The sequence below is a fragment of the Mastacembelus armatus genome, chromosome 5 (genome assembly GCF_900324485.2).
Source record: "Mastacembelus armatus chromosome 5, fMasArm1.2, whole genome shotgun sequence".
In the NCBI taxonomy this organism is placed as follows: domain Eukaryota; kingdom Metazoa; phylum Chordata; class Actinopteri; order Synbranchiformes; family Mastacembelidae; genus Mastacembelus; species Mastacembelus armatus.
The window spans coordinates 23175115-23189176 of NC_046637.1; the positions used below are offsets into that span (position 1 = coordinate 23175115).

At 43.5% G+C, this 14062-nt stretch overlaps 1 protein-coding gene across 3 annotated transcripts; it reads left to right on the top strand.

Annotated features, from left to right (window-relative positions):
• The first annotated feature begins 144 nt into the window (after positions 1-144).
• Positions 145-13894, top strand: ubap2a (ubiquitin associated protein 2a). Of its 3 annotated transcripts, none has more exons than XM_026307457.1 (27): positions 145-215; positions 2004-2141; positions 2252-2329; positions 2539-2649; positions 5545-5707; positions 5867-5947; positions 6032-6095; positions 6423-6520; positions 6715-6773; positions 6882-6952; positions 7051-7231; positions 7350-7620; positions 7792-8096; positions 8208-8428; positions 8721-9000; positions 9426-9465; positions 9570-9744; positions 9941-9992; positions 10484-10802; positions 10981-11072; positions 11338-11388; positions 11519-11612; positions 11747-12163; positions 12341-12451; positions 12546-12613; positions 12716-12907; positions 13061-13894. In XM_026307457.1, the coding sequence occupies exons 2-27, from the start codon at positions 2046-2048 to the stop codon at positions 13154-13156; spliced, it is 3786 nt and encodes a 1261-aa protein (XP_026163242.1). In that variant the 5' UTR covers positions 145-215; positions 2004-2045; the 3' UTR covers positions 13157-13894. The 3 variants fall into 3 exon arrangements, with proteins under 3 accessions (XP_026163242.1, XP_026163244.1, XP_026163243.1); XM_026307459.1 differs by having other exon boundaries at positions 8211-8428; XM_026307458.2 differs by lacking the exon at positions 145-215 and adding an exon at positions 384-754.
• Positions 13895-14062: the final 168 nt, after the last annotated feature.

The following is a 14062-nucleotide window of genomic DNA, read 5'->3' on the forward strand; positions in this document are numbered from 1 at the left end:
ACCATGCACTGTAGAAATGATGTAGATGAAAACGTGTATGTATAGAATATAGATAGAATTCAATGGTTTGTCCTCTTTTTTTCACTCGGTCGGTGTGTGTGAGTGTTGAATGTTGTGGAGTTGTGACCCGGAGAGAACAGCGGAGCATCCACCGCGGCAGCGCACGTCACGTGACCACCTTGTCTGCTGCTGGCCGAGTTGAAGCGTGTTAGCAGGTAATAAAAACACACATTTTCTCTGTTTTTTCAACTCCAGGTTCTCTATTCTGGCGCGTTTAAGTCCTGTACCCACGTGTGTTCATACTGAAGTAGTTAGTCCCTGCCTTCGCTGCTTTCCTTGCACGGGGCTGTGAGGGATGTCTTTCGCAATTTTTCTGTTGTCTTGTTTCCCGGCGAGCAATGTCGGGATGGGATGGTGCTCCGCTGCGAGGCCTTTTCTTTACGTGTGAAGCAGCTTTGTTGTTCGCTGGCTAGCCCCTTGTTTACGTGTGGAGGAACCGCTCGGCGTAACTCCCACTACTGTTTGATAACTGTGCGGGTATATAGATGAGTATAAGGCTGAAACGAGACAGTTAGGTTTTTGCTGGGTATCAAGTTGAACCAGGTTTTGATAGCAGCGTTAGCTAAGCCTCGTCTCCGTTGCACCGTCCGTTCACCATCGACGGTACACGGGCTCAGCATTAGCATGTTGGTGGCTAACTTCAGCTCATGCTAGCGAAGACAAAGGGGACCCCAGGACCAGCAGCACCAACTCGGTCAGTGTGCAGTCGAAAACGACGCTGCGAGGGTCCCATTTGTTTTTCCAAGCTCGGGCGTGAATCGTTACCGATTAGTCCCATGTGCAGATTGAAGAAATAAGTAAGAGCTACGGGCTAACGTTAGCACTGGTCCAAAACAACGCTACTACTGACATCAACCGTGGCTAATTGTCAGCTCCATGAATCCAAATGGATGTTAACTTGACTACATAACATTTGGCATCTCTGCACGGCCAAATAAATGAGACAAACATGACGTGCAGTGTAAACGAGTGCTTGTTTTGTTATTGTTTGTCTAACGTTAACCGTGGATGCCCACAGTGATTACATTAATATCTGACGTTATTACACGCAGATGGTAGCTGGTGCCGCAGGATTTTTAGTAAAAAAAAACAAACAGCCTTCGATATTTTGCAGTGAAAAGAGATTTAAATTTTGTTCCTTTTGCATTAGCTTTGTTCCGTTCAGCAGCCAATGGCAGCAGTGCGTGTGCCAGCGTCACTCAGGCTCTGTGCACTGCATTGCTATTGTTCTCTGACAGAAAACAAATGGGCCAGTCGGGACATCGATAGGTATTTTTATAGTAATGGACACCACAGGCACCGTTTTTGCAATACAAATTCAATTACAGAGTATGGTTCAAGGTGTTCAGCAATCACTTTCGCATATATTTGCAGGTCTGTGTTTGTCTGTTTGTGTGCGTGTGTGTAGGGTCAGGACAGCTATAAGTGTTTAATAGTGGTGCCCGGTTTTGCACACAATTTGCAGCAGGGTACAAGATGCACAGGACTGATGTGTTGGTACACACAGAGACCAGTTCAGCGTTTTACTGCAGTAGTTTAGTGTTTTAGGATGTGTGTCTGTGTGTATGTAAAACTGCAGTACTAACAAAAGGGCTTTTGGAGTGTTTACACTGCCTCACACAGTATGTGATCGGTGCTGTTTATGAGAGGACACTGGGTGGCTTCCCCTCCTTGACCTAGTTTTTAAGCAAAGCTGTTGCATCACCAGGCCAACTGTGCATCTTACAGCCTTCATAAGGGCAGTATTCATGAGTTGTCACAACACATTTTTCTGGTATTAAGCACTTACCTCCTTCTGTACACTCTCACTAGGAAAAGTTTGGAGGCATTACCCAAAAAGAAAAACCTTGTACAGTAACTCCATGTGTGTTGTGTATAGTCTGTCGGATTATCAACCGTTAAATGATTTTATCCATCCTTCTGTGTTTTTGTTTTCTTTGCAGATTTTTCTATTTTGTACATACAGAGTTTTGTATATACTGTATATGATGAGCTCGCTGGGCGGCGACAAGGCCCGGGGCCCTCGGGAAAAAACGCTGCCCGCTGCCACTCACACATCACAACCACAGAAACAGATACAGGTGAGCTGCTGTCACCACGAGAATGACAAACAGCTAATAATTTACTCTTTACAATTTTTTATAATTAGCCAAAAATTTTTCCAACTGTGTTGATTCTGTATCTCCTGCAGGCTACCGCTGAGCAGATTCGGCTTGCACAGATGATCTATGACAAGAATGATGCTGACTTTGAGGACAAAGTTAACCAGGTAAGAAATACTTTGGGCATTTGTTGTCTGGCTGCTAGTCCGAGACAGTCCCATCTTCTACTAGGCTCTAGTAGACATGAAAAACACATATTTGCTGTGTTTGATGAGGCACCATGGCTTGCACTGTCATGCATTTCACTTAATCAGTGGCATGCCTTTGTTGACTAGAAGATATTTCTAATATGGAGTGTGTTTGTTGTTCTCTGCAGCTGATGGAGGTGACTGGGAAGAACCAGGATGAGTGCATGGTCGCACTACATGACTGCAACGAGGATGTTAGCAGAGCCATCAACTTCCTTCTGGAGAGCACTTCGGACATGGTGAGTAACAATGTCACATTTAATGTCATCCTAAAATAAGATATCACTTATTTTAATTATATAAATTTTATATTTCACATACTGTGAATAGGTTTATTTTTCTTGGAAGCAGAATATGCAGCAAGCTTCCTGCTGAGACTGTTTTACTGAGAGATCCATCCATCTATTTGTCCATTATCTGTACCACTTATGCCCCTGGTTGGGGGGGTAGAGTGAATGTCAACCGACATTGGATAAGAGGCGGGGTACACCCTGGACAGATCACCAGTCTGTCACAGAGCAGACACACACAGACAGACACTCTTTCACATTCACACCTATGGGCAATAGAGATGCCAGTCAACAAAACCTGCATGTGTTCACACTGTGAGGGGAAACCAAAGTACCTGGAGACAACCCAGACAGATACAGGGAAAACATGAAAACTGAGAGATGTGATTTATATTTTTAAAATTTATGAGCACAGGGTAAACGCAGTAGGAAGTAAGATTAATCATTAATGTTCTGAATTTGCCTTTAATGTCCCTTTTGCATCAGACATTTTGACACGCCAACATGAATATGAATAAGAAGAAGAAGTACTTTATTAATCCCCAAGGGGAAATTCAGTTGTTACAGCAGTTATTAAATTTGAGATTATTTAAATTATATTGATTAATAGTAATTCCTGAATAACCAGAATTGGCTGAATTTTTCTTACTTTAGCTGCTTTCAGGGACCTGGTATTGTTTAAGCTTACCAAGGCCGTATTTAATGTGTTTAGTAACAGTGAAGATATCTGCTGTGGAAGTCTTTTAATTGCCACAGGGGCAGTAATCAGTACTTAACCCTCTGATGCACCCAAGCACATTTTTGCGTCGAAGGGACATTAACGTAAACATAAACTTTTTTTTGAAGGTGCATCTGCCAGTAGATGATGTTTTTGAATGCTATTGGGTTTTGTATGCCATGTCACTTCTTTAAATTGTGTTGGTTTTAATGACCCTAATAGGTGTGTAGTATGAAAATGGATTGTTACTGTGTAGTTTATATGTCCATGTGCTGTACCAGTAGTTGATCCATGGCTGTTTTCTCTTACTGTGCCCTATTTTAATGGTTGTGGGATTGTGCAGACATCTTGATGACTGTTCTTTTAGTGTGGATTAGCCTGTTAGTATGGAACTGTTCACACCTTTATTATTTATTAATAGTACCTGGAATCTAGTCACAGAAATCCCAGCACAGCATTGCCCAATTTAATGCACTGTCCTAATCACACAAAATAACACTGTTACAAATACGAGCCTAAATCCTAATCACTTTTATGAAAATTTGTAAAGATAGCATCATTTATGTAGATGTCATTGTGCAGATCTGAAAAAAATCAAACAAAAAATATTTTCAGCTTAATAGCATGTTCATGTGGACTGTGTAGTAAAAGCTGCATGTCCTCCATTAGTGTAAAGTCTATGCTTTGAGGTCAGGTACATCAAAATCTGGTCTATCGCACACACATAAGGCAGAGAACTGAAAATTATGGCTGAAGCACAACCTATCTAGACAACCTCTCCAGTTTCAGGTCTATGTAAAAAAGAAGTACATAATATTTTATATCTGTCTTTGCCTCTTTTTGTCTGTTCAGATAAAATATAGCATACTGGCACAACATTACTAAAACTGGCATTTTCTACATTATATTTTATATATTATATATATATATATATATGTTCAGAACAAATGTTTTAGAAAATGTAAGGCTGTTTTGTATATGGTGTTGAAAAGAAACACTGTGCTAAGTGTTAAGCAGTTTGTTCTCTAACATTTTAGTATGAAGGCACACTATTGTACATCATTTATCTGCTCAAACAGGCTACCAAATGTCTGTCAAACACTTGGGTGTTGTTCTGCATGTGTGCTTCCAATCTGTGTGAGTGTACCAACATTTCTGAAGAATACCAGCTGGCACAGATGGTGAGGAGAGGCTGTAGGGCAGGACAGCCAGCCAGACAGCTACTCATGCTATTGTTTTGGTTTCGTGGAAATCCAGAAATAGCAAATAGCAGGTTTTACCCTGCACATTGCAGTGTCTGCTGTTATGGTATATACTGCAACCAGTCTCCTACCACCTTAATCTTCAAGAACTGCTATAAGGGCATGGTTTCTGGGTGAGCTTTCTTATGCTGCACCATAGTGTAAGGGAAGAGTGGCCTAAATAAATAAGTAACCCAAATATTGAAGTGTATATAAATATCAATTTGTGGTGTGACAATATACGATATTGGGTTCATGAGACAAAATTGTAACTCTATTTTCAAGAGATTTTCTATAATGCGACATGTGACTGAAGAAATTATTTGAATGAAAGTTACAAAATGCAAAAGAAACCAGGGGCATTTTTAAATTTTAAACTTAATTTCGACTTCATTTTTGAATATGAATTATGATATTCAGTAAAAGGCAGAACAATTAGCATCTTCTATAAGACTGTAAATGAAATTTTAAGTCCAAGATTGTGATGGAAATACAGGCTACTAAAAGTGAAAATATTGCACATTACATACTGTAAAATATCTTTCAATGTAAAGGTTTCCAGGAATCTCCTGCAATGTTTAGTATTGTGCCTGTTAATCTTCTTGAACAAATTATCCAAATTTAAATGACACCACAATGAACACCAGAGGCTACTTACACATTGTACAATTGTGTAACGTCACTGAAATAACACATATAAAGATATTTTTAAAAGGTTTTACTCACAGAAACACACTGTCGATCTTGTTTTTCTGCAGGAAATTGAGTGCAGTGGAAAACACATCAGCTATTTTGCTAAGGCTTCTATTTTATACATTTACTACCCTGCTATGTTGTTATTGTAATCCTATCTCTATTCTTTGGGTGGTGGTGTTCTGTGTCTAGACCTCATGGGAGACAGTAGGGAAGAAAAAACCCCTGGTGAAGGAGGCTCCATCTGAAAGCAAGGAGAACAAGGAGAACAGGGAGAAGAAAGGAGAGAGGGAAGCCAGCAAGGGCCGTGCAGCTGCCACTCGCAAGGGCAAGGGGGCCAGTCGCAGCCGACAGGGTATGGAGTCTGGACAAATCCTCCACGTTAATTCACATGTTGCTCAGAGTCTCCTCTTGCTTCTCAGTATTGTATTTGTATTAATGAAACTAGTGTTACTGATGTAGTTGAGTTTTTTTCTGTTCACATTTGTGTGCATGTCTATTTGTACATGAGCAGCACGTCCAGAGGAGAATGGCGTGGATGCAACACCACTGGACAAAGGCTCAGATCGAGGTCGGCGGGTCAAAGGTGGCAGAGGTGAGCAGATGTACATTAAAACAATGTCAGTAAGCCAAACATGTGGGGTACATTTTCTTGACATTTGTGTGAATGTCAATGCAGGATCTGGAGGTCGAGGCAGGGGCAGAGCACCAGCAGGGAGCCGGTTCTCGGCCCAGGGCATGGGGTATGGTGGCAACAGAACAGACATATCCATTTTCACAGAGGTTTTCACATCATTTTAGGTGTAAGTTAATTAGTACCAGTGGTTTTCATGCTAGGAAATGAAATTATATTTGGGCATGGCAAGTGTTGCATTTGCAAATGACGTCTTTTCCCATTATGTTTGCTCCTAAAAGACCAAGCCTCTTTACAAGGTCCAGAAATCCAGTCATCTGTCATCTAATCCAAACACAGTGTAGAAAAATTATTTATCAAATCTGATTTTCAGTCACTGGCAACCACTTTTCATCTTTCAGATGATTTCTGTGTAACTCAGCATTCCTCTCACTAGGACTTTCAATCCTGCGGACTATACTTCCGAAGCTGGTGCAGGGACTACACAGACTGAGGTGTGGGACACGGTGGCCAACAACAGTACAGATGGGACAGGTGAGCTTCAGTCCTCAATGCAGCAGTTTTGTGTTTAGGTTTAGTTTTGTGTGCTTGGCACACAAAGCAGACCATATTGTGTAGTAGACTGTGAGTTGTATTATATATTATTAATATGCAAATACACACACTCTTCAGAGATCTGCTTATCCCACTGCATTTGAACTTGTGACTGATCACTGGTTGTCCTCCAGTTGCCTGGAGGAACACCTTGGAAGACTGGGCAGCTGAGGACTGGAGTGAGGATGTTAGTGTGAGTTAACACAAAGAGTAGCATTTTCAGGAGAAGTTAGTTTGTCACAGCACTATGTTTTGGTGTGTATTGAAAAGATGTTTTTTCTATCGTTGCGTTATCTTGCAGCTCTCAGAGACCAAAGTATTCACCTCCTCATGTGCACCTGCTGCTGAGAACCACATCACACCTGGGCAAAGGTAGGCAGCTGTCTCATTTATCACACATTACATCAGCAACTTTTGTATGTGCCCTGCAAGAATTTTCTAATTAACTTAATTGACCATTTATTTGTTAGTCTGGACCTTGCATCTCTGCTGCAGAAGCCTGTCGTTGCAGGAAGAGAACCACCTTCTTCCTCTTCGTCTCAAAGTCTGGTCTTCACCAACTCCCATCACCACCAGCCACCACAGCAGCAACAACAGCCGCCCCCTGGCCGCAGCACCACTGGTAGCACAAGCTATGCACATGCTGCTCTGGTAAAAAATAAAAAATAAAAAAAAAAAACAAATAAAAAAACTTAGTTTGTTCGTCTTTCACTTATAAATAGATACCCACATCATCAAAGTTTGGTGACACTCTTTCTCCCTGTGTCAGTCGTCTTTTCTGGGCACTGGTTTTGGAGACTTGGGCCAGGCTAAAAGGACTCAGCCCAGCACTGGAGCTCAGATACTAGAACAGCTGAAGGGTCCTGGCTTGGGTCCGCTGCCTTCCTCCCAAGCTGCTCCCCCTGCCAGCACCCAAGGAAGCAACACCTCCATGGGCCGAATGCCAGGCCTGGGAGCACCAGTACCTCCGCCCTCCTCCTCTAGCTGGGACATGAAGGTTTCAGAATCCAACACCACCTCGCTATCCTCACAGTTCAGCCGTATGTATTCACTGTGCAGCATGCATGCTAGCACACATAATTACTAATTGTGTGTTTCTGTTATATGTTCTTATGGCTTTGTTTTTTGTTTTTTTTTTTACATATATGTCCATTGAATCTTATATGTACATTGAATCTTTGTCCTGTTACTCTGTTTTGCTGTCTGTGCAGGTGAGTTTGGCCTGCAGCCAGAGCCTTCTCTTGTGCTGAGCCAGCTGGTTCAGAGGCACGCCGGGACCTCTTTGCCTCTGGCACGTCAGCCGAGTCCTCCATCACAACAGCAAGCGCCCTCTACTTCAGCTTCGCCTGCTTCCCAGCACATCAACACGCCAGCACAAGCAGGCCCAGTGATGACTGTTGCTGGTGCTAAACCTCCTGCCGCCAGTGCAGGGCTGGACCCTCAGGGCAGCAGTACACCGCAACAGCAGCGGGCTCAGCTCAAAGGCCAGAAACGAAGGATACCTCCCACATCAAAGGTAGGGACAGTAAGGGATGGGCAAACGATGGCAGTTGTGTTGCAGTGTTTCTACAAGATTTAAGTACTTACAAAGTAATGCATATGTTTAAGTAAATTTGTTCCTCCCTAGCAGATTCCCTCTACAGCGGTGGAGATGCCAGGCTCAGCTGACCTCCCGGGTCTAAACCTCCAGTTTGGTGCTTTAGACTTTGGCTCAGAGTCGGAGTTTGGAGTTGTGGACAAATGTGTGATTGCAGCGTCCAGGGAGTCCACACCAGCCCCTGCCCCACCACCACCCGCCCCAGGCCCTGGACCACAGAACCAGACAAGCCTCTACTCCAAGCCCCTCAGGTACTGTCACTTCTAATTGAGTAGTTTTATCTCTTTAGTGTATATTATTACAGAAACTGGGCATTTGAAGAGGTAATTCTTAAATATGATAGGTTAGATATAAAAAAGACATCACTGATCTTCACTGCAGCTGTTTTGTAAAGAAAAGTGAGTCCAACATACGTGGTCAATGAAGTTGCTTCTGATTTTCCACAGCATTAGTTATTAAGAAATCTTAATTAATTATTTCTTAATATACGAAATTGCTTGTTTACTTACTCTTCTTTTCATCTCTTCCCCCGTTACTTTTCAGTGAGTCACTGGGAAGCTCTCTCTCCGTTACCCTGCCTCTCTCCTCATCAGAGCCAATATATCACTCCTCATCGGTGGCGTTGCCCAGCCTCACCACCTCCTCATTAGGAGTTTCCAGCTCCACCAATGCTCCCTCCTGTTCTTCAACAGCCTCCAGCACCTCCTCCTCTGTACCCTCCTCCTCCCCTTTCTCCACAGTGGGGGGAAATTACGATGGGACCATGCCGCCTCATACACGACTGGGCTTTCCCCAGAACAAAGAGGCCACAGGGCCAGTCATGGTGAGTAGAAAAGCCAAGAGAAATAGTTCATCTTGCCTTGTAGGGTTTTTTTGGTAGTTGATTGGAATGAGAAATAAGTGTAGCTAGCTACAGCCTGTTTCAGCATCTGGTATAAACAACTTGTCTCTGAGAGACTGTAGGTCATGCTGTTTTGTGTAAAACAGTTTCACATGCCCCAGGTTTCAAATTGTGACACTGAAGGTAGTGGTTACTGCCTTCTTTTAGGTCAGGTTGCTACATTAAGATTGAAACTGTCAAATAGGATTGATGTGAATTGTGTTTTTCTTATGTAATGAATGTAGTCATCCCATATGTAATTTAAGCCTATGCAAAAGTCTTATCCACACTGTTTATTGACATAGTAGTGATTTTCATCTGTTATTAAAAACTACTGTAAATACTTTTTTTTTTGTTTATATCACTAGAATGGTCTAAATGGTGTAAGGACCTCTGCTGCCCTGGACAGTAAGTTACTTACTCAGTTAAGATGTAAATGTCTACCAACAGCCATCTTTCATAGGCTGTGCCTTTTTAGGGTCAGTTACACAGTATTCCCCTTTTCTTCTCAGCATCATCTGCGTCCTCCACACCGAAGCCAGAGTCACCATCTCTAAACATTGGTACCAACGGTGCCCCAGCACCCTCCTCCCACCTGCCATCCACCCTGCCTGCACACAGCTCCACCACACTGTCCAACCTGGCACAGGATCTGTCTTCAGCCACCCAGCTCAACTCACTCAACAGGTGACACGCACACACACCAGGCTTCCTTAATAGATCTTAGCACTCCCCTCTGTCTGCTGTTGTCTTGCAGTAATTTTGGCTTGAAAGTTTACTGCTTTCAGTGTGGTGGTGTGCAACACTGTAACCTGATAAAGATGTAATAGCTACTTGTTCACTTGCTGATTATCACTCTCTCCCCTCTGCCTTCATTCTGCAGCCATGTCAGCAGTCATGCCTCAGTTTCAGCTCTTGGCTCTAGCTCTCTCACTGTAAGTACCTGTGTGAAGACTGAAACAAATTGTTAGATGACGTTTTGCCATTTTTGCAAAACACCTGAATATTTGCAATTCCACACAAAACTGCATGATTCCTGCATGAACAGTATTCCAGTACATCTTAGCATGTTCATACATGGTTTAAAGAGAGAAGGGAGCAAATCAGATAGACTACTATGTGAATGACAATTTGACTTTCTGATGTTCCAGCAGCAAATGGTTGTCTTTGTCTTTGAATCTATGAAATGATTATACCGATATTGATGCACAAAACTCAATTGAATCATTTCCAGTGCATTTAAAATATGAAGGGGATCCTTGGCAATAGGCCCATGTCACTTGGGTGGCCACAGTGGAAATGTTGAAGACCTGCACCATAAACATTTCAGTACCCAGTGCTTGCATGTATTGTCAAGCTATAGCTGGACAAGAGCTGGATGGACCCATTTGTAAGTAAACCCATATCCTCCTTTCTCTGTCCTCAGTACACCAGTGTTGACAGCAGTGTGAGCTCTTTGGCTCCCACCTCTGGCTCCTATACGCCTTCGCAGCCCTCAGCCTCTGCACACCACTCGACCCACAACAGCAGCAACAGTAGCAGCAGCAACATCAGCCACCTGGCCAACATGCCCAACATGGGCAGCAACATGAGCAACACAGTTGGTGGTATCACTGGCACAAGTGGACTTCACTCTGCTGCCACTGCTGCCACCAGCACAGCACTGGGACTTGGCTCCAATGGAGCTACTGCCACAACCAACCTCTCTGCACCAAGGACCACACCCCTGCTCTCTTCCTCCACTGGTACGCACACCTCAGACATCAGGAACGTTGTGTGATAGGTTGTTGTCAATTTTAATTGTGCAGTTCAAGTACTAAGGAATGTTGAATACTAGGAATGTTGAATAGTCTCAGACTGGAGCTGTTTCCTCACATGACAGTAAAGTATTTGAAAGTGATGGTTGTGTCATTGTGTTAACAGGTAAAGCTCCCCCTAACCTGTCCCAGGGAGTGCCTCCTTTACTGCCCAACCAGTATATCATGGGCCCAGGGGGGCTGTTGCCAGCATACCCAGTAAGCCCCCTTTTGGTATTTATAATCATAGTGCACATCTTAGTTGCTAGACAGTGTGCTAGTTTGGTTGCCTTAGTTCTGCTGTCATGGGGTATTCTGTCATTTAAGTGTGTTTCTTGACGATCATCATCATTCACACTGCAACCCCAACAGAGAAACGAAGAATGTAAAATGATGTTTTTGAGAAAGTATTAAGATGTTCTATATACATGTGTTTTTGTCACATTAGGTAGTGTTCCTTACCCTATTTGTTTGTGTTTTACAGCAGATCTATGGTTACGAGGACCTTCACATGCTCCAGTCCAGACTGCCAATGGTGAGCCACATTATGTCCTCTTGGAACAGCTTTTATGTTTTTAGTCACTGTGGTCTGTACTCTAAACCCTACAATTTTTTTTATGCTTGTAGTTTGGCTTCTAATTACCTTACTTCTTCTGTTCCCTTAGCCTTCTCTGCAGGATTACTATGGAATCACATTCCCTGGCCCCACAGCGACTCTCTCTGGCAGAGATGGGAACTTGGCCAACAACCCATATTCAGGTAAATCAACTTTAGCCTACAGAGCCTACCTGCATCTAACATGATGCAGGTAGCCCTTGCATCTCTGTTCTGGTCTAACATGAAATCCTAAAATCCAGTGTTTACTCTGACGTGGCATGTCTCTTGTTGCTCAGGTGAGGTCACAAAGTTTGGCAGGAACGACTCCACTTCCCCAGCACCACCCACAAGTCTGTCGGCCCCACAGCCTCCCCAGGGCCAGAGCCAAGGACAAACCCAAGCCCAGCCTCAGCCTCCTCCAGCACAGCCTCAGCCCCAGGGCCAGCCGCAGCACCACAACAGTCAGCAGGCCTTTCTGCCTCCGGGCTACAGCTACACAGGCCTGCCTTACTACCCTGGAGTGCCAGGCGCTGTACCCAGTGCTGCTGCCTTTCAGTATGGTCCCACCATGTTTGTTCCTCCTGGGGGTCCAGGACCAGCATCAGCCAAGCAGCACAGCATCGGCCTTGGTCTGGGAAACCCCTCGGCTAACCCTTTCCAGCAGCAGACACAGCAGCAGCCCAGCGGTTACGGCCAACACACCTTCAGCTCAGGTGAATGAGAAAACTGCCAACTTTAAGTTCATGTTAAAAAATAAGGTTTAGTAGTGGTTTCCCAAAAAATTATGTTTATAATTTAGGCATAATTCTGTGTTACGTACCTAGTGGGTGGAGTTTTCCATACATGAAATACCTTGCATTGTTTGAAGATTGAAGTGCTTTACTGTCCAGGGTACGAGGAGCTGACAGCGGGCCCAACAGGAGTGGACTATAGTAAAGGTGTAGGCTACAACTCCTCCTCACAGGCACAAGCCAAATCTGCTGCTACTGGGCCTGGGAAAGGTAGGACAAAAGCACCCACTGGAAAATCCTGATTTGTTTTTTTGGAAGTTATGGAACGAAAAAGGTATTCATGTCGGAACTGTTGTCCTGCCAGGCGTATCAGTGACGTCCAGTAACTCGGGTGTACCAGACATCAGTGGAAGTGTTTACAATAAGACCCAGGTGAACAGCCATCTCTCTGCCCACTATGCTCTCTTGTTGTATATTTATACTAATAAATGATCAGCTGTGGAGTTTAAATGGTATTTTCTCCTCTATCTGCAGTCTTTTGATAAACAGGGTTTCCATGCGGGGACCCCTCCTCCCTTCAGCCTGCCATCAGCACTGGGGGGTCCAGGGCCTCTAAACCCTGGAGCAGCTCCTGGAGGCTATGCACCTGCCCCATTCCTCCACATCCTGCCTCACCAGCAACCACACTCACAGCTGCTGCACCATCATCTAGCTCAGGACGGACAGGTAGCCCTTGCATCTCTGTTCATTTGTAGATATTTCACCGCAGTTGTACAGGTTTCATCTAGTTAATCCACTAATGCTTGCATGAGTGAATACTTGTCCAAATCCATGTTTGGTGTTGTCATACAATTAAAATATTTCTCTTTTCATGTTCAGGGTGGTCCCAGCCAGCGTGGCCAGTCCAGCAGCCTGCAGCAGAAGAGCCAAGTCAACAAATCGAGCTATGGCAGCTCCCCTTATTGGGCCAACTGAGGTGGCTATGGCTACGATCGTGTGTGTGCGCGTGTGTGTGTCCACACATGTGCACGTGTGTGTGTGTGTGTGTGCGCACACGTGTGCATGTGTGGATGGACAGAAACCAACACACAGCACCACACCTGCATATCAGAATGACAAGATCATAGTGGGACAGACCATTTTACCACACAAGCTAAAACACACACTACCACCCCTTCCCCTTTACTCTGTATATCCCCTTTTCAAATTTATGGCTGTTGTATGTAAAATATATTTATGTATGTATTTATACAGTATATATGTATTGGTAGGACATAAAATGTGGTTTTCTGCATTTTTTTTTTATTTTGAAGGACATTTTATTTCAAAACAATGTGGAAAGATGAGAATGCTAAATCATGGAAATGAAGTTGGTGAATATACTTGAACACAAGCATCTTGTGATGTGGATTTTTTTGTATGCATACATGAACTGAGAATGGTGTACATAGATTCTACACATCATTTTCACGGCAAAGGCCTTTTTTATTTTAGAAGAAATATGTTTTTGTAACTTTGGTCTCCCACATCTGTGAATCCTTATATTGAGGGTGACTTGAGTTGATAGCTTGATTTTCCTTTTTGCCCCATTTTCCTCCATCTGTCTCTCATTCCTCTTACTAGTTGGGTTGGTCTGACCAGCCAGGCCTTGGATTTGATGTCATTTAACATTGGTTTAATCCTTGTTGTCCAAATTAAAAAATAAGAACAGTTTGTGTGGGTCTGGCATCAATGTACCAGATGAAGTGTGTCTTCATGTGGGACCTGGTTTTTTTTTTTTTTTTTTGGATTCAGGCTGACAAGTTTCATTCACATAACTAATGCATTATGAACCAAAGAGTTAGAGTTTAGATTCTTTGCCCGAGCCCAAGCCCGGACTTG